This window comes from Hirundo rustica, chromosome 1, assembly GCF_015227805.2.
Source record: "Hirundo rustica isolate bHirRus1 chromosome 1, bHirRus1.pri.v3, whole genome shotgun sequence".
Classification (NCBI taxonomy): Eukaryota; Metazoa; Chordata; class Aves; order Passeriformes; family Hirundinidae; genus Hirundo; species Hirundo rustica.
This window is the reverse complement of record NC_053450.1, coordinates 125032182-125051236: the sequence shown is the minus strand read 5'-3', so window position 1 is coordinate 125051236 and position 19055 is coordinate 125032182. Positions and strand designations below refer to the sequence as shown.

At 39.5% G+C, this 19055-nt stretch overlaps 1 protein-coding gene across 1 annotated transcript in view; it reads left to right on the top strand.

Annotated features, from left to right (window-relative positions):
- Positions 1-15815, top strand: part of ABCB5 (ATP binding cassette subfamily B member 5) — a 34115-nt gene extending 18300 nt beyond the window's left edge. Inside the window, exons 17-29 of the mRNA XM_040079185.1 lie at positions 376-609; positions 2519-2665; positions 3216-3320; positions 4160-4237; positions 4743-4826; positions 6713-6916; positions 7623-7723; positions 9008-9148; positions 9649-9805; positions 12095-12292; positions 13196-13402; positions 14411-14557; positions 15084-15815. Coding sequence (XP_039935119.1) covers positions 376-609; positions 2519-2665; positions 3216-3320; positions 4160-4237; positions 4743-4826; positions 6713-6916; positions 7623-7723; positions 9008-9148; positions 9649-9805; positions 12095-12292; positions 13196-13402; positions 14411-14557; positions 15084-15281 — 2001 coding nt within the window. The 3' untranslated portion in view covers positions 15282-15815. The remainder of the gene's footprint in view (positions 1-375; positions 610-2518; positions 2666-3215; positions 3321-4159; positions 4238-4742; positions 4827-6712; positions 6917-7622; positions 7724-9007; positions 9149-9648; positions 9806-12094; positions 12293-13195; positions 13403-14410; positions 14558-15083) is intronic.
- The last annotated feature ends 3240 nt before the right edge of the window (positions 15816-19055 follow it).

The following is a 19055-nucleotide window of genomic DNA, read 5'->3' as shown; positions in this document are numbered from 1 at the left end:
CAGCTGTGCAGTTATTCTAGTCTGGGCACAGACACGGGCTTGGAATTCTTGGGGGTTTTACCCATAAGTGTCTCATATTTACGCAATCCAATATGTCAAAAACATAAGTGAGTTTGAGGCACAGACTGCATAATTACAGCATAACCACAGAGGTGTTAAATTCCAGGTGGATTCCATAGACTGCTTTAAAGGAAAAGAGGGATAAAAAATCAGAATCAAATAGTCTACTGCTCTGCAATTGTAGACTGAAATATGTGAGGCCTATAGACAACTGCAGTTACACAATTGAAACACCAGTATTCATGAGGGAAAAAAAAAAACACCTTTCTTTTTACTCAAAATGCCTTGTAACTGTATATCCTGAATTCTCACTAGGGTTGTAGCAGTGATGTTCAAGATGATGGCACATCAGAAGATAGTGAAGGCCCAGGAGCTGAGGAGTACGAGGAAAACATAAATCCTGTGGAAGAGCTGATTCTTGAAGATCACTTTGAAAAGTCTGTGATACCAGGGAGAGGCAGCATTCAAAGAAAATCCAGCAGATATAAGAGCAAGAGAAGTTCATCTAAAAATCCCTTTGGAAAAAAGAAGGAAAAAAAGGAGGTGGAGGTTGGTATTAGAACTTCAGTTTAGAATTTAATTATAAGATGTAAGTATAAAGAAGAAGCACATAATTTGGATTACTGGCTTTTATGCAACATTTACCCTGGTGCTATTGCAGTTGGTACTCACCAAACTGAGTATCTGAGGACAATTTGTCCTAACAAAAATCTTCATTTTAACACCACTGAGTTAATGTGAACTGGAAGAAAACTACTATTGATTTACATTGCTTTGTACAATTTAAAAGTATTATTTCAGTGGTGGTACAGATGTTTTAATTCCATCTAATTAAAACTAGGTATGAGATTTCATTTGCAAGATTCTTTACTCACTGGTACTTACTGTTGCACGTACTGCTGGATAATATAATCCCTAGAGTGCACGTACCCAAATTGAAGGCACTTTGGAGTATCATACTACATTTATGCCAATTAAAAAAAAAAAAAAAAATCAAAACTCTGATATTTTGAAGACCATTGCCATTAAAAAAATCACTACTCTTTCTGTTTTAGTACATATTTCAGTTCTGCAGGACTTTTACAGAAAAAAAACAACTTAGTTGACATACGTCATACATCAGTAAAAGTCACGTAGGAAGTTTGGGGTTAAGAAAAATTATTTTGTTTCATCAAAGTTGAATAAAACTTGCTCATAGCATCAAAAAGAGCGGAATTCTAGTGCATTCTGGATCAGACTTGATATGAGCAGTGCAACAGAAACTTGATTTTGTTTTCATTTTTGTAGTACATTTCTACATTTCTCCTGAAACATACGGGAATAGTGGTTTGGTAGATTAAGGTTGCTTGAGTTTTTTGTTTAGTTTTGGGGTTTTTTGCCTGATTTCAAGACCTTTGATGTGAAGAACTAAAATATAAATTCCAAAGTAAAAACATTAATTCTTCTAATTCTGTGGCAGTTAGGATATCATCTGTAATAAATAGTATTTAAAGTAATTATGAAATTCTTAGTATAATTTTATCTATACATCTTCCAGCTAATGAATATCTCAAATAGCAAGAATGAGCTGGACCCATTCCCATTATCATACCAAAAGTCATGTAACTTCAAAATACACTTTTTGGCTGTGTATTAATAGTGCTTAAGACCTTAAAGGAAGTAGTGGGTGTTCATGCTAAAGAATACAATATTCATCACATTCAGAAAAAAATTAGGAACTCGAACATCCATCAGTTGTAATTATTTCAGAAAAAATCAGCCTACTACTTAGCCACTGTCATCTAGCATCTAAAACACAGGATAAAATAACTAGAAAGCAAGAGCAACTTGCTTATAATCTTGACTGATATTTTGTCTCATTCCTGATGTTTTCATTATTTGCTTCTTCAGAAATATCCCTTTGGAGTCATAGGCACTTAAATAAAGTGGTAAAGCAAGACAGCACTTTTTGTACCTTCAAAGTGTGAACAGGCTAACTGACTCTTAACACATGCCTCATTCCTGGTTTTGGTAATGATTCATTGGATTTAGTTTGCCAAAGAGAAAAATGACCTCTCTACCCAATTGTTCTATTGCCAGCCCACTGGCATTTAGCTGAACTGGAGGGATCTCTTCCGTCCTCTGAACTTTCAATTCTTTATGATGATGGAAGTGTTAGTTGCCATTCATGGTGACCAGTCCTGTCTGACTTTGAGTGAACTGTCCTGGCCCTTCTCCCCTCATGACTTAGCATTTTGTTAAGCTTTTTGCCTCCAAATTTTTACAGCACAGTTGACGTTCTAGGACGTGAAACAGCAAAGCGGTAAATCTCCAGCATGTTTGCTTGATCTGAGGGCACAGAGAGGGCTTTCAGCACTTTACCCAGAGAGTTCACTGCTCAAGGCCTAATGAATACCCACTGTCTGGGGAATTGTATGTTCTGCAACTTTCCAAGGAAAACTTAAAATTTTCTCTGTAGGAAGAAAATCTCCCTGCTGTGTCTTACTTAAAAATCCTGGCTCTGAACAAACCTGAGTGGTTCTATGTACTACTGGGAGTGATTGCTGCTGCTGTCATAGGTGCAGTCCATCCTGCATTTGCTGTTATATTTGGAAAAATCATTGGGGTAAGTTTTTTTGGGTTTTTCTTTTTTTTTTTTTTTTTTTATTTTTGGCAGAGGGGTTGGTTTTTGTTTTGTTTGTGGGTTTTGTTTCTTTGGGGTTTTTTTGTGTGGTGGGGGAGGGTTTAGTGGGGTTTTTGTTTTGTTTGGGTTTTTTCTTTTGCAACTGGAAGTTCCAGTCCTGAGCTTGTCCTCATCCTCAACCACTCAATTCTTTCCATGTAAATCTCTGAGTGTCATTAACTTGTATAAATACATTTATTGAAAAATGTTGAAGGAACTCTCCAAAAGCAGAAGATGGTGGAACTGCAGCTGACTAGCAGAGCAAAGGAGGAACATTGATGGATCTGGGAGAACAAATTAGTGCCATGTAGGTTAAATGGAAAGCTGGACTATCTACTGGGTCCTCAACAGAAAGTTGACTGCAGACTGATTTTAGGATCCAGGATGCTTGCTAAAAGAAATTAAAGTAGACAATCGTCTTGAGGTGAAGGCTGGCTTATGTAATGGATGCTTGTCCATGTACTCATTTTTGTGGGTTTTTTTCTTTTCATAGGCTTTTCAAGAAAGAGATCCAGTAAAAAGGAGTAAAAACACTGTGGTGCTTTCTCTAATATTTCTTTTACTTGGAGTGATTATCTTAGCAGCATACATAATCCAAGTAAGTGTCACTACACTGAAATCTTTAAAGCTCTGAACTCTCCAGCAGGCTGCAGGTATAACTCATCAACACAATCTGAGAAGTAAAACACCAATCAGACCTTATAAAAATATGCACAAGTGCCAAGGTCTTCCTGAGATATGTAGGTTAAATGGTAATGTTTACCTAAAAACATTTGTCTATACTTGCTCTTGGTTTAGATAATTCACTGAAGTCAATGTTAATTCAGCATGATTGAAATAAAAGTTGAGGGTCTGGCCTTAGAAGTCGAAGTTAATACTTACATTTCTCACTGACTAGTCTATAGGCTCTTGCCAAAGTATAAAGCAGACACATTGCAGACTGTGGTTTTTGTACCACTGAGTAAATTCCATCATTTTCTGTCCTCTTTTGACTTCTTTAAAGGTTGCAGGAAACACTTAGTGCCCACTGATTTCCATACCAAAAAAATCCATTGGTATGGCTGCAGTGAGTGAATGTTTTTGGTCACAATCAGGATAGGGAGGCCAATCACTAGACAGGTTGATGTATCTTGTAGTGCTGCTGTCTGTGTGTGCAGGGTTGACCAGAAAAGTTTAATCTCCCTTTGCTTGGCTGGTTGTGATACAAGTATGTAATATATAGATGCTTTTTTTGCTATGTTGTTTCCTTTCTGTGAGAAAATCAAGTTTCAGGTTCAGGAAAGTGAATGATGATTTTCCCAGGACACACATATTCACAGGGGGTTTTAGGTGTGATGGCTTTTGTGGTGCTTCTTGGTGTGACTGCTTTTCTTGTGCAGATTTATAAACAGAGTTACAGCATCAGATGAGAAAATGTGACTGTTTTTCCTCCCCCAGGGATTCATGTTTGGGAAGTCTGGGGAAACTCTAACAATGAGACTGCGCTCTTTGTCCTTCAGAGCATTACTTCAGCAGGTATGAATTAGGCAGTTAGGATATTGAGAGAGCGGTGGGTGTGGATAAGAACCTGTGTTTTTTTAGAAACATCTGAAAGGGACCAGAAGACAGAAGATTGGTGATTGGAAGAAAAAAGAACCGTACCATAGCCTTTGCAAATACAAAAGCTTCCTTTACTTTCTGTAGGTACAAGTCCTTGTGGGTCCCTTGCAACTCAGGATATTCTGTGATTCTATAGCTGATGGGACAGATAATTTGTAAGAGAATAGTTAACCTCTTCAGGACCAAGGAATTTCTAAGTAAATGGAGGTTATAGTAAAAGTTTCTATGTTCAGGAAAACATTGCAGCCATGAACACTTTGATTATGAACAATTAAATGTCCACAAAAGAATAATGGTTTTTAAGCTTTTTCTTTTCTTTTACTTGGAAATGCTGACTACACAGAGAGAATATTCAGTTAGCCATCCTGTTTTGTGCTTCCATGTAACTTTTGGAAACATAATTCAGTATCTTTTCTTGTAGGAGATTGGATGGTATGATGACCAGAAAAATGCTGTTGGTGTTCTGCTGACTCGTCTTGCTACAGATGCTTCCCAAGTTAAAGGCGTATGTTGATTCTTTTATGTGTATTTTTGAAATATCTTTTTCCTCACAAATATTAATTGCAATTGGCAAGGAACTCCAAGATTATTTCAGAAATTAAATCTGCCGACAGACTGGCAGATGCCTTTATACATCATGCTACTGACACATTGAAAATGGTTTCCCAGATGATAATTTACAGCTATCAGAAATCCAGCAGACGATCATGTACCTCCCTGCAAGTCTTTAAGCTAAATATATAATAATTGTAGATAACTTCACCATGCAAAATGAAATGTACATATATGCTTGGACCAAAGTCACTGGACCCCAGGTTTTTACACCCTGTTATGGGTGTCACCAGAATACTACAAAGAGGTTGCATTTGCAGAGGATGCAAACCCTTATTGACCTCAGTGAAGAGAAGTCTTCCCATTGCCACAAAATGTGCTTCACAAACAGTAAGAAATAGACCAGCATAATTTAAAAGCATCATGGAGGGCAATGGCCAAGGGAGGGAACTACTCAAGAAGCTGGTATGGGAGAGGTGGCCACTGGACACTGGCAAGAAAATCTGGCAAATTCTGCACAGTTGCTTCAACTGCTCACCTCATCAGCAGAACCTGACAATCTGCCAAATGTCACTGTTTCTCCCTGTCTCTTTGCAGGGAAAAATAATCACTGCAGGACTTGTGGGGAAAAGTTTACTAGTGTCTTTATTTTCCCTTCATATTTGTACATCACTAATCTTTGAAACCCTACATTTTTCAGTCTCTGTAGGTTTTTGTTTCTCTCCAGCCCTCCATTGTGGGCTTGCAGGGATAAAATACTCTTTGACAAAATTTAATCATCTTTATCTTCTAAAGTTTGTTTGCTTCAGTGGCAATGAAGTCTATCACCCTGTTAGGGCAGTAAAAAGGAGGTGTGCACACAGTTTTCTAAATACAAAAAACAGCTAAGGGCATGAATGGGAACCCAAAGCTATTGTGTTTGCCAGACGTCCGTAAGTCTGTACTATGCTGCGCTGGTTGAAGCTTCCAAATCCATTTTTATGTGCAGCCCCTAGAACACATGGCAACAATTCACCTTGACATTAGTTAAATTATTAATAATTTAAATTAATTGAACAAGAAAAGTCTTTTAAGGGCAGGAAGTCCTTTGGCAAAAGAGGGAATATTTGCTTCCCACCCAAGAGGGTTTTTTTTTTTACCATCATGCTGAGCTCTGGAAGATGAACTGTTTCCACAGGGCTATTTGCAGAAGTTCTTCCTGCAGATCAGAGCCCACCCATATGCTGGATGCTAATCAACTCTCATTTTAAAAAGTTTTTGTTGAAAAGGTTATACAGGCTGGGAGGAGGTGAGAATTCTTAAGTCAGAGTTAGTCTTTCCTACTCATTATCCCACTGAGATAAAGCATTTCTGCAGGGTGGCCAGATTCAGATTTTTTCTCTAAGAACACAACCTCAAGTGCAGCAATGTAAGAAGCTGAGGATGAGTATTTTTCACCACTGTTAGAGGGTCTCCATGGATGGCTGTTGTTAGAACCAAGCCCCTCTTGCCTAGTGTTGGACACCTTAACTGCCAACTCACCCTGCTTGTCACAGTGATCACAATTTTCTCTACCTTGGGTAGTGTGTGAGGTCTCACATACATTTCATTAAACAACTGTCACATCCAACTTTCTAGACTACATTAACACCTCTCGAAGGCCTGAATGCTGGCAGGTGTGAGGAATCTCTAGGAATGGTTAGAGAATTTGGTGCATAATGTCCACACAGGTGATTGCACATGGTTTCATTTTCCAGCCAAACCTTTGGTCTTAACTACAGCAATCTGAAGTGGTAATTTAAGCAACAGAAACCCAAATCTAATGACATATATCTGGGGGGGTTTCTGGGGTTTTCTTAGGCAACTGGAAGCAGACTTGCACTGATGACTATGACTGTCTTTACCCTTGTGACTGCCATCATTATTGCGTTTGTATATGGCTGGCAGCTAACTTTGCTTATCCTGGCCTGCATTCCTTTTATTGTTGGTGCAAATGCTGTGAATGCTAGCTCTATGTCCGGTCATGCTGCAGAAGATCAAAAAGCTTTGGAAGAGGCTGGAAGAGTAAGTTCTTCAATTTTAACTACAGCATTCGGGTGGGAGATCATTTTTAGGGACAACATTATAGTTATATTATAGCTGACTCAGTTGTCCAAGATAAATGAAGCGTGTTGAGAGGAATGTTTATATATCTTCAGGAAAAGCAAAACACAGATAACACAAACCATCTGCAAATTAGAATATGAAAATGCATTTGAAAGCCTCCATAGTGGATTTCTGGGCAGTGGCAGCTGCAGCAGAAGCAACCCCAGCACTGGTGTACCTTGTGCCTGGGGTAAGCGACGTGGCTCTGCACTGCTGTGCTGCAACCAGAAGTGTTGCAACATTGATACCTCTTTATACTGCCATAAAGGCAAGCCATTAATGTGCTCAAGAGTTTCAGGATACTGCCTTCATTCAGCTGATAGTGCTCTTCCAGGAGACAGAAGTATCCATGCAAAAAAGCAAGCTGTGTCCAGATTACTAGTGTTTGTCCCCATTTCATTAAATTGGGTTTAATCCATGAGGGCCACAACCCATGGGTTAGGGAAGACACTGCTGATGAATAATTTCATTGCTCAGGACTTTCCTTCACCTTGATCCCTACTCTTAAGCAAGCACATTCTGATATAAATAATAAATACTAGAGCAGAAATCAAGTGTTCAGAAGATACCTTGCAGATTGCAGTTGTAAGAGATTACCTCTTATTTATCTAATCTCTTTGTTTAGATTTCGACAGAATCAGTTGAAAACATAAGAACTGTAGCTTCACTGACCAAGGAAGAAGCATTTTATGAAAGATATGTTGCTAGTTTGAATCATACATATAGGTGGGTCTTTTTCCTTTACAGTACACCTTAGTATTTCAGATTTATTGTAAATACCTTTCTTGGAACCTAACCAATATCCAAAAGGCTGGGAAGAATATCAATAGCTGTTCATATAGCTTTGAAATTTGTGTAGTATCTATGTTTTAATATACATTTTTAAGTGCAGAGTGAAAAATACATTTGCAGGATTTGTCTTTTATTATGCAAACACTTTATAAACTGCATTCTGTGCATGCACATGTGTTACAGAATATTGTGTTTGCCTAGAATACAGGATATATGTTCACTCCATGTCAATGTATTTCACTGATACTACTTAACTGAGGAACTGACAATTCCACCACACCCTTTATAACATAAACCAGTTTTATTCCCCTCATATGACTTTGAAACCTTGAAAAGAACTTCATATATTTTCCTTGTTTGATCCACTACATCCCACTGACTTTTCTCCACTGAAATGCATTTGAATCACCACAGTTGCCAGATATTTCTAGCTCCATTTTATTTAAATAAAATAACCCAAAATCTAAATTGCTTCTAATGTAAAAGAAGAAATTGAAAATGAAGTATTGCACAATCTGTCCTCAGCCAAAATAGTGTTAAAATTCAACGTCTGGTGAACTGCTAAGAGCCCAGATTTGGGCGGCATGGTTGCTTGGACTTTCACAGGTCTGATTTACAGCTCGGACTAGAAAGGAGATTTCCTCTTCCTCAGAGAGCGTCCTCAACAATGAGGACAGAGAGTTCACCAGATTCTTACTCAGTGTGTGTTCAATTAGCTATACAAAATGAAACCTTTCCAGAGGGATAGATTGGGAAATAGAGGCATAGTCTGAATTCTTGTGGGATACGCTGAATGCGTCCCTGCCTCCGCTCAGATGGGATGAGCTGGTGGAAGCCTGCAGGCAGCTCTTAGGCCACGCTGGAGCTGGCTTGTTTTCTTAATAAAATGGGTCATATGGGGTAGTTATTAACTTATTTCATTTTAACTGATGTCTCTAGTGACCTGCCCTGCTATAAAAGCAAAGGAAGGGGATTTGATTTAACATAACTGAGGATCAAGGATTTCATTGCTTTCTGTCCTAAGGGCGGTTCTGTGTCATGAAGCTGGGGGCTCTTAGGGTCTGGCAAGGACTGTTTCTGAATGTGTGTGTGTTGTGGACTGATGTGGGGTGAGCTGGATTGCTTGAAAATTTTGTTCCAGAAATCTGTCTCTCCCCCAGCCAGTGTCTGTTGTTTGTCTTTCACACATCATTTATGGAAAGTCTCTTCTTTTATCAGAAAATCTCTGAAAAAAGCCCCTTTCTATGGATTTACCTATGGAATATCTCAGTCTTCAGAGTACTTTATTAATGCAGCAGTCTTCAGATTTGGAGCATGGCTCATTGCTAATTGTCTGACCAACTTTGAAGATGTATTTATGTGAGTATATTTTATAAAATGTAAAAAAATATCAAAACCAGTACACAGTGAAGTGATTTCAATGCATGCAAATTGTTTTATCAAATTACAGCGGTAATAGGGCCTGGGAATTGGGAATCCAGGCATTCAGAGTGGATGGGAATGTTCTTTGGGCATAAGGGCTGCTTTGAGGAAAGGTGCATATTTGGGCAGTGAAACAGCAAGAGTGAGCAGCAAGCTCAGTACATGTACTCTGGAGAAGCCTTTGCCCTTTGACGTCCCTTCCAGATAGAGGGTGTTAAAAAGAGAAGTGATATGATACCACTGTTCAGCCATAAAATAACTATGGGAACAAGCTGACCTTTCTAACACTGGATAACATCTTGGGAGTGTGAGGAGCTCCGGAAATATCATCACCTAAAGATGCTAAAAAACTTTATTCTGAAGGTATGTTTTACACAGTAGGAAAAGAACGCATTGCTCTACATGGAATGAATTATGCTTTGTCCTTTGCTTTTTAGAGTCTTCTCTTCTGTCATGTTTGCAGCTATGAATGTTGGTCAGTCTGCTTCCATGGCACCAGACTATGGCAAAGCTCGAACATCAGCCCAAAGAATCTTTCAGCTTTTGGACAGAAAACCTCTAATTGACAGTTACAGTGAACAAGGTGAAAAATTGGTAAGGGTGGATAGCATTTTGCATGGGGGCTTGGGCGGGTATTGGAGATCTGTTTCTTTGGGGTTTTGGGTGGATTTTTTTGTTTCTTGGTTTTTTTTGTTTTTTTTTTGAAGGAGTGTTCTTTTTTCACAGGAAAAAATGTTGTAACAAACTAAATAAGTAATTATCTATTAATCTATTATCAGAAATTGTGTTCACAAGTGCCTATTTCTTAGGGTGTCACAAAAGGAAGCTGAATTAGGATGACATAATTGCAACCTGAAGGGAGCCTACAAGAAAGATGGAGAGGAACTTGTAACAAGAGCATGTAGTGATGGGACAGGGGGAATGGCTTTGAACTGAAAGAGAGTAAACTTAGATGAGATACTAGAAAAAAAAATTCTTTACTGTGAGGGTGGAATAGGTTGCCCAGAGAAGTTGTGGATATCCTATCCCTGGAAGTGTTCAAGGCCAGGTTGGATGGATCTCTGAGCAACCTGCTCTAGTGAAATGTGTCTCTGCCCACGGCAGTGGGGTTAGAACTATAATATGGTCTTTAAGGCCTCATCCAATCCCAACCATTTTATAGTTCTGTCAAAAGACAGACACTGTATAAATACTGTACTGACTTGTTTAGGGGCCATATTATTTCTGAGTTTCAGACAAAAGTGTATGGCCTTTAAGGTGGTTTTTCTCTGAATGAATTAAAAACCCTTTTCATTCTACTGACTCACAGTGCAAATGGTTTCAGGAAAACACTGAAAATGTCATTTCCAGTAGAAGTTTTGTTGTCTTTCTAAGGGTTTATGGGAGAAATAAAATACTAATGCATTTTTGTAATTATTTTGTAAATAAAAGAGATTAATTTCTTTACAGACAGACACTTTGTCAAAAGCCGTGCTGTTCCATCTGTGGAAACTTTTACAATTAAAAATGTGCTCTTGTGAAGTCAAAACAAGCTTAATGAATAATTTAGTTTACTCTAAAGTTGGGGGAGGAAGGACACAAGCAAAACCAATAAAAAGTAAAAACAAAAAAAGACCAAATAATTCCCCAAAGAGCCTTGCTTCTAAACCACAATTGTCATTGAGGAGGCTGAGCTCAGCACTTGTCAAATTTCTGCCTGTAATGCTTTCAGTTTACATGTTCTGTAAGGATTACAGTGGCACATCCAGGTTCATGTAAATTTAAATTAACTTCCTCTGTAGGTTTAGATGGTAGCTCTCTACTCAGGAAGCCATAATCTAGTTTTCTGTAGCTTCAAGCTTATATACAAGATTTTCAGCCTTTAGAGTTCTGAGCATGCTTGCATATTTTCTTGAACCAAGTTTCTCTGACACAGACATTGAAAGACTTGGCAGAAGGTCTCCAATAAAATAAAACTTAAGTGAAAACATTTTTAGTATGGAGTGGACTTAACTGCAGGTGATGCCTGTGACTTAGCAAAGCAAAGCTTTGAGTCCATCAAATTAGGTTATTACCTGCTATGAGAGCATTGTATTAGTGATGCTGCTGGCATGTGTGGGGGTCTGGCTCATACCCCAAAGAACAGGACAGGCAATAGCCTTGGCACGTGCCCCCTTTCTTCCATTTGTTCTTGAATATCAGCCTGGCTAGGATGTCTAACAATTATCACTGCTTTTTAAAACTCAGCTTGTCCTTCGTGCCTATGAATAACCTGCTGAAGAATTTAGCTCTGCTATCTTAATCTCTGATTTTGGCCTTTTGTTACATTTGCTCAAATTGTGCTACCTTGAGAGTAAAATCAGGAAAGCAAATGATAGTTTACATCACAAGTAGAAGTGTTTCAATGTATTAGAAATGAAAAATCTGGATATTGCCTGTTTTTCTTAAGAGGGTGGTTTGGCACTGGAACAGGCTCCCCAGGGAAATTGTCACAGCACCGAGCCTGACAGAGTTCAAAAAGTGTTTGGACGGTGCTCTCAGGTACACGGTGTGACTCTTTGGAGTGGTGCTGTGCAAGGCCAGGAGCTGGACTCTGATCCTGAAGAGTCCCTTCAGCTTATTCTGTGTTTCTGTGATATTCTTTTCAAAGATGAAGTAAAAAATAGACAAGAGATGCAGAAAACTTCTCCAGAAGGATGCAGTGTTTTATGGATCATCCTGTAACTAATGATTCTATGTTCGGTCCAGTATGTCATTTAAAAGAATTTAAAAAACAATTTTGAAAACACCTTCCCAAACTTTTCTTGGATCTCTCACTTTAAATAACCAAGTCTTAACAAGTGTTGTTATAGTCAAGGCTAATAAATGTTAATATGAGCATGTGAACTCTCTACTGCTTTTCAGAGCCGTTTTGAAGGCAACATTGAATTCAGAAACATCCATTTTGTATATCCAACAAGGCCGGAAGTTCAGGTTTTGCAAGGACTCAATGTAAAGGTTAACAAAGGACAGACATTGGCATTGGTAGGAAGCAGCGGCTGTGGCAAAAGCACATCCATTCAGCTCTTGGAGAGATTTTATGACCCTGTGGAAGGACAAGTGGTAAGAATAGACTTGTGTAGCTATTAATAGTAATTAAATCTACAGAACTCTTTATCTGCCAAGGTTTCAGAGGCTTTTGACCAGCCTGGAAGTCCCTCTGTTGAGATGCCTTTTTTTTAGAGGTGTGAGCTACTGAGGCTGTGTCTCCAGTGGATCTGTAGACAATCCCCAAACCCCTGTCATTGCCTGCCCTGTGCACAGGGCACATTTGCCCACATGTACCAGCAGTGGCATCCATGCTGGCACAGTGTGCTTTCTCAGGTCACAGATCTTGCCTGGGAAAGGAATGACTGTGTCCAACAGCATTTCCTCCCCAGGTCTCCTCACACCCTGGTCAGACATGGGCATAACACTGATGTCAGTGTGGAAGTTTTCTTTCTTGTTGGTGTGAATTAACACATTAGGGACACAGATACATGCTTCATATAATATAAATGTAATCTCACATAGATGTTACTGTGTCACCGTCAGGAAGTCACAATGGGCTTTTTGATGCAACCCCTGTTAATGGGTATAAAAAGTCAAACCTCCTTTAGAGGTTGTAAGATTGAAAGGCCTACAGCTGAGAATATTTATTGTTCTGCTTAAGGGGCAGGCTTTCCTGTGAGCTTCCTGGTGCTCCTTGTGGTCAGTAGGGCTGGAAGGACTGCAGGAAGAACCTGTTACCTGCATGTTGTTTCTGCTTGCTAGCAGATGGAAGCAAAACAACGCAAAATTAAAAACTAATGCAGGAAAATATTTCATCTATTATGCTGGTTAGCATGCAAAAAAAGTACTTGATTACATCTGGTAAAATAACACATAATGGGCTTTCTCTTAGAGTTGATGTTTCCCGTTTACAGCAGGTATGTGTGGATGAGCTCAGTAGCCAGCTTGGTATCATGTTTCTGTTGCTTTTTCTAGCTAGCAGATGGAATTGATACCAAATCTCTGCATTTACAATGGCTGAGGTCCAGGCTGGGCCTGGTGTCCCAGGAGCCCATTTTGTTCGACTGCAGCATTGCTGAAAATATCCAGTATGGAGACAACAGTAGGGTGGTTAGTCAGGAGGAAATTGAAGTAGCAGCTAAAGCAGCAAATATTCATGCCTTCATTGAAAAACTGCCAGAGGTAAGAGACAGTGATGTTCTCTTCATAGTGAGATTGTATATTTGGGATTATATAGTGATATCAAGGTAGTGCTCACTTGGATAGATCAAATTAAAAATAAACACTTTCATTTCCCCTAATATGATAGCCTTTATGTTTTAAAATGCCAGTGTTTCAAGCTCAAAATCCTTTTTAGTTTGTTAAAAAAAAAAAAAAAAAGCCACAATGTTTCCATTACTACAGTGGTAGACAACCCAGAATATTTGAGGGTTGCAGGGTGAAAGGGAGGCAGGAAGAGGGAAATAAGAGGACGTTCTATGTATAAATAAGTAATCACAAATATTTTTTTTAATATATTTTTCCTTTGACAGCAGAAACTCTTCAAGTTACTCTGATAAAGACATTTTATTTTTCTAAAAATTTTAGTAAAGCAAAGTAGTTTATTTCTAATTGAATGGTTATGCACAGGGAGTGTTTCTTATTAAATACAAGGGGATAGTCAGTCAAAAGTGAATGGTATGACATTTGACCTTCATGTCTGACAAGAATTTGGTTCTAACAAGGAAAAATGTTTCGATAGCTTGTCTTCACTGCAATTCTGGGTACCTGAAACTGAGGTAATAATGCTGAAAAACATTTCATTTTCATTGCTGCTAATAACATTTGAGATTCTTAATTCACAAGCAATGCAGCATCAAATTCCTCATGAATATATCAATAAGCACTAAATTGTTAGTTAATCTTATGATCATATGCTCTGTGGATGCCTCACTGCTGGTACCATTCAAGACCTATTCTAGCCTTTGAAGGAGTAAATTTTCAGACTGGGTATGAATATGTGTGGCTGTATATATAACTGCTTGTACTAGAGATGTTTATAAAGCCTTAGCTTTCTTAAAACCGCTTGCACTATTCTTTCTTTCAAGATGAAAATGCTTACCTTTTTATAGCCATGAATAAATGTTGATTTTCTAATCTTCCTTCTCTAAGAGTATTCACTGGTGATCTTTTTTATTTTTTAACATCCAGAAATATAATACCCGGGTGGGTGAGAAGGGAGCACAACTTTCTGGAGGTCAAAAACAAAGAATAGCAATTGCCCGTGCTCTGGTTCGTAATCCTGCTGTTCTGCTTCTGGATGAAGCTACCTCTGCTCTTGACACAGAAAGTGAAAAGGTGAATGATGGTTATTATGTGACATGCTTATGCCTATGTACATGGCTAGTTGCTTTCTGTAGAATAAAATTAAAGCAAACATGCTACAAATGCCCAATTGTGAAACAAGTCATGTATATCACAGTAGTTTTTCCACCTGAAAGGTTTGAATTGAACTATACTGGGAAGCTGTTTATGTTTATGGAATAAAAAGTAGAAAAAACCTGAAACTTTAAGTATCAAACTCCACATTGATCTGATACTCCTCAGTTGTCTTCCTATCAGATGTATTTGGTGGTAAATACTGTACTTATGTTTTGATCCAAGCTGGATGCCCAAGAACCCACTTCTCCATGTCTCAAATTTGTTTGATCAGGTTCACTGACCTCAGTGACAAATCCTTTTGAATAAAGTCTCCTGTGTGCACTGACTTGGTATCTGTGGGACGTGTATTTAGGTGATAAGACAGTGATAAATCAAATGTAGTTCCTAGGACGAGGGGAACCTTTTCAGGTGCTAACAGTATTGTCATGTTATCTGTGTACAGATAGTCCAAAAAGCTCTGGATAACGCCCGGCAAGGTCGGACCTGCATCGTCATTGCTCATCGCCTGTCCACCGTGCAGACAGCTGACATCATTGTGGTCATCCATAACGGCAGGGTGGTCGAGCAGGGCACCCACAGCCAGCTGCTGGCAAAGGAAGGACACTACTATGCCCTTGTAAATGCACAAGTCTCTAATTAGTACTACTTGCTGAGCTGGGTTTTTTTTTTACTTTGTTTTGGGTTTTTTTATGTGAAGACATGAAAAGCTCTACAGAGGATTACTGTTGGCTGTGCTGACTGAGCAGGATCTGTGTTGCAGCCTGGTTGCTGTATCCAGTGTAGCCCTTGGCCCACACATCCATGGGGATGAGCAGTGCCTGCCTGTTGATGGATCACAGAAGGTGCACAGAGGAGGCCGAGGGACTGAATGTGTTGAGCAGTTTGGTGTGTCACATGCTCCAGAGGGTGTCACACCTGGCATAGCCTCACCCACAGCTCAGGTGGGTACCCTGCTCTTGTCCCCCCAAACCCTGGCCCATAGCAGCTGCCATTGACCAAAGTGATAACAGAGTATGACAGCAGTTTAGCATCATTGGTAAACAACAGGCTGGTGCTTGTGGTTGCTCTTTGGATTTCTTCATCAGACAGATGAAGCTGTAATGTTTTCTTTAGTTAAAGATGATTATCAATGCTTACTGAAAATTGAGATAAAAAAGATTGCATTTAAGTTAAAGAGACGGATGTTGATGCATGGGTTTGGATTTTTCCCCTCCTTTATGCCACATTTCTCATATTACTGTGCTTCACACATTTCTTGGATATTCAATACTCTGTTTCAGACAATAATTGTAATAGTTACAACTTTTCCATATCAAGATAAACTGCATAAAAGATACCGTTGTTTTGTTTAGTATTTTTCAAATGCAGACCTAACAGAGTTTAGTTATTCTTTGTATCCATCAAGATAAGTTCAAAAGTTTTGTGGGAGCTACGATGACATCTATTGGAGTGGACTCCTGTCAGCCATGTAAACAGCTTTTCTTTAAAATAAAGAGAAAAGGAAAAGTTGTTTCCAATATAAGTTCCTTTCTTTTTAATAGGCGTGGTAATTAGGGTCATGGCTTAGTAGTGGACCTGATAGTGTTAGGTTAACATTTGGACTTGATAATTTAAAGAGTCTTTGCCATTCTAGATGATTCTAATATTCTATGAGTAATTTCAAAGATTTTTTTTTAAGTGTTGGCAAAGCTTGTTTATACATGTGCTTTAATAATTTGTTACTCTGCTGAGGTATTCCTCAGGGTGCTGCAATACATCCTTTAACTGTTGAAGAATATGTACTGTGTAGTCAGAGTGACTCAGCAGCTGGGGTTTTTTGGCTGGTTAAACCCAATTGCAGCATTTTAATTTTCCAAGGCTTTGCACGTGGTTTCGGGTTAGGATTTATAGCCTGGAGCAACCTGCAGTGCTTTATCATTTCCAGATTGTAGCAGACAAACTTAGAGTAATTACCATCTCCTTTGCTCATTTCAATTATTTTCCGGCATCAGGATCTGCAAGGGGAATAAAACACACAAAACAAAATCTGATCTCAGGTTAGCCAAAATAAACACTGTTGCTCTCGCTCATGGTTTTTTCTCAGAGACTGTTTCATGAGGAATTTTTACTCATTCAGGCACCCCTCTTGTGTGATCTCTTCATTTCCTTGTGATAGGCACATACTATGGAACTGCTGCTCTTATTACATTCCCAATTATCTATTGTGGTCTCCAGTTAATTCCCTTTTCCCTGTTTTGTTTCTTCACTGGAGTTAAAATTACAAGATTTTGATTCTCAGCTTTGAAAATAAAAAAGGGAAGTAGCTTCAGCATGCACTGTATCTACTGCTTTTCTTAGCAGTGGGTAGTTTTTGCCCAATTCCCTTTCCCATTACCAGTCTCCTTTTTTTTTTTTTGAGCTTTGCAGTAATGGAGGTTGGAAACCACTACCCATTCTGAGGATCTTGCCTCAACCTCTGTGTAACAGCCAGCCTGATCCTCAGGGATCTGAGGATGCATCAATGGTCAAGGTGCTGAGGAGGTATAAAATGCTTTTCTTCGTTCTCTTGGTCTGCTTTGGGGTCACCGGAAGCAGAGAACAGCCACCTTGGTGCCACGCAAGGGAACCCCGCCCTGGTGCAGGACCAGTGCAGACACCTGGGCCCTCCACACTGCTGTGCCTGCCTACGAGCACAGAGGTTGGGCTGGACGGCTTTACTGACTCCATGAGATACCAAGAGATAAATGTGTTCAGCTTGTCGGCACTACTAGTAAACTCTATGCTCTGATAGTTTATTTCAGACCATCCCAGTCACCTTCCTGGCTGGATATTCCCATAGAGCTTGCAAACTGGCTATGCTCCGATTAAAAGCAGACCTAAATTACGAGAGAAACGTAAGTCAAAAGCACTTATTTCAGCAGCAAGCCCTATATGATATAGAGATTGAAAGGATCAACCCTGATAGAGGATTTGTTGGCTCCACCAAGTAAACATTCGATTTTTCCTTCAAAATGCCTTCTGAATGCCTTCTCTGAAGTCTTCACTCTCTTTTCTGGGAAGTCGTATCTTAATAATTCCATAGGAGACTTAGATCAGTGCTGGCATTAAGCAAATGTCTGAGCTAAGTGCTCCTCTTCTAGTCACATATGAGGCCTTTGGTGTTCCTTGACACGGGAAGGCCACTGTGTTCCCTTCACCCCTGTCCTTGTGGCAGACATTTTAGGGGTGAGGGGTCCCAGTGACACCAGCCATGACTCACCATATTGTGGGCACGTTTGGAGAACAACAGCACTTGTGCATGGTTAGGGGAGACTTTTAACTCTGATACCTGGGATATGAAGCAGCAGAAAACAAACATTTCAGAAAAAAAAAATTATAAACCTGTCCTGGTTCTGGCCAGGACAGGGTTAGTTTTTGCAGTAGCAAGGAGGGGACCTGGCCAGGACTCAAAGGTTATTCTGTATCACCTAATGACTGCTGGGGTTGGGGAAAACAGAATTTCTTTTGGGAAGAAGGGCTTCTTTTCAATCAAGTAAGTGTGGTTTGTTATAGCAATGTTTCAGTTTGGCCCCCATTTAGGGCTCACTTGCTGCTTGTAGCCATGGGCACTCTGCCCAGGAAACTTGACTTTTCCAAGGAGAAACAAAGAGTTTACCTAAGGGAGACTGACAAGAAGTCTGGAGATGTGCAGTGGTAGGCCAAGGGATGATGGCTTTAAATTGGGAGAGTGGACTAAGACCAGATACTAGGAAGAAATTCTTTACTATGGGAGTGGTAAGCACTGACATGAGTTGCTCAGAGAACAGTGGATGCTCCACCCCTGGAAGTGTTAAAGCCAAGGTGGATGGAGCTATGGTCAAAGTGGTCTGTGTAAGGTGTTCCTGCCCATGATGGGGAGGCTGGGACTAGATGATTTCCATGTCCCTTCCAACCCAAACCAACCTGTGATTCCATGGAGAGTAGAAAAATCCATACAGTTTATCTGGAGATGTGGTTGTGTCTTGCTGAAGCAAGAAATACAGTGGCAGCTTGTCCAAGGTATTTCCAAACTCTTCTGTTTCTTAAGGATTTGGATAATATTAGAGGAATGTGGTCTGGCAGCCACTGGAACTATATCCAAACTGCAAATAAACTGGACAAAACAATGGATGAAAGCCTGTACTTTACCTCTTTCTATGTATCCCTGCTGCTGTATGTAGACAAACCAGACTTCTGTAAAACACATCTTCTCCATGTCTGAGCCATTGAAGTGTTTCTAAGATCAGTAGTAAAGAAGAGAAACAGCTAGGCAGCAAGGTCACAAAGGGCATCTGTGTAATTTCTTGTTACAAAATGCAGTTGAAGGGCTTATTTTGTTTAGTCCCGATCCTTAGGTACTTGTAAATGACTGGCAGTTTTAGATGTGAAGGTAGAAGAACCCAGTTGCCTTGTTATC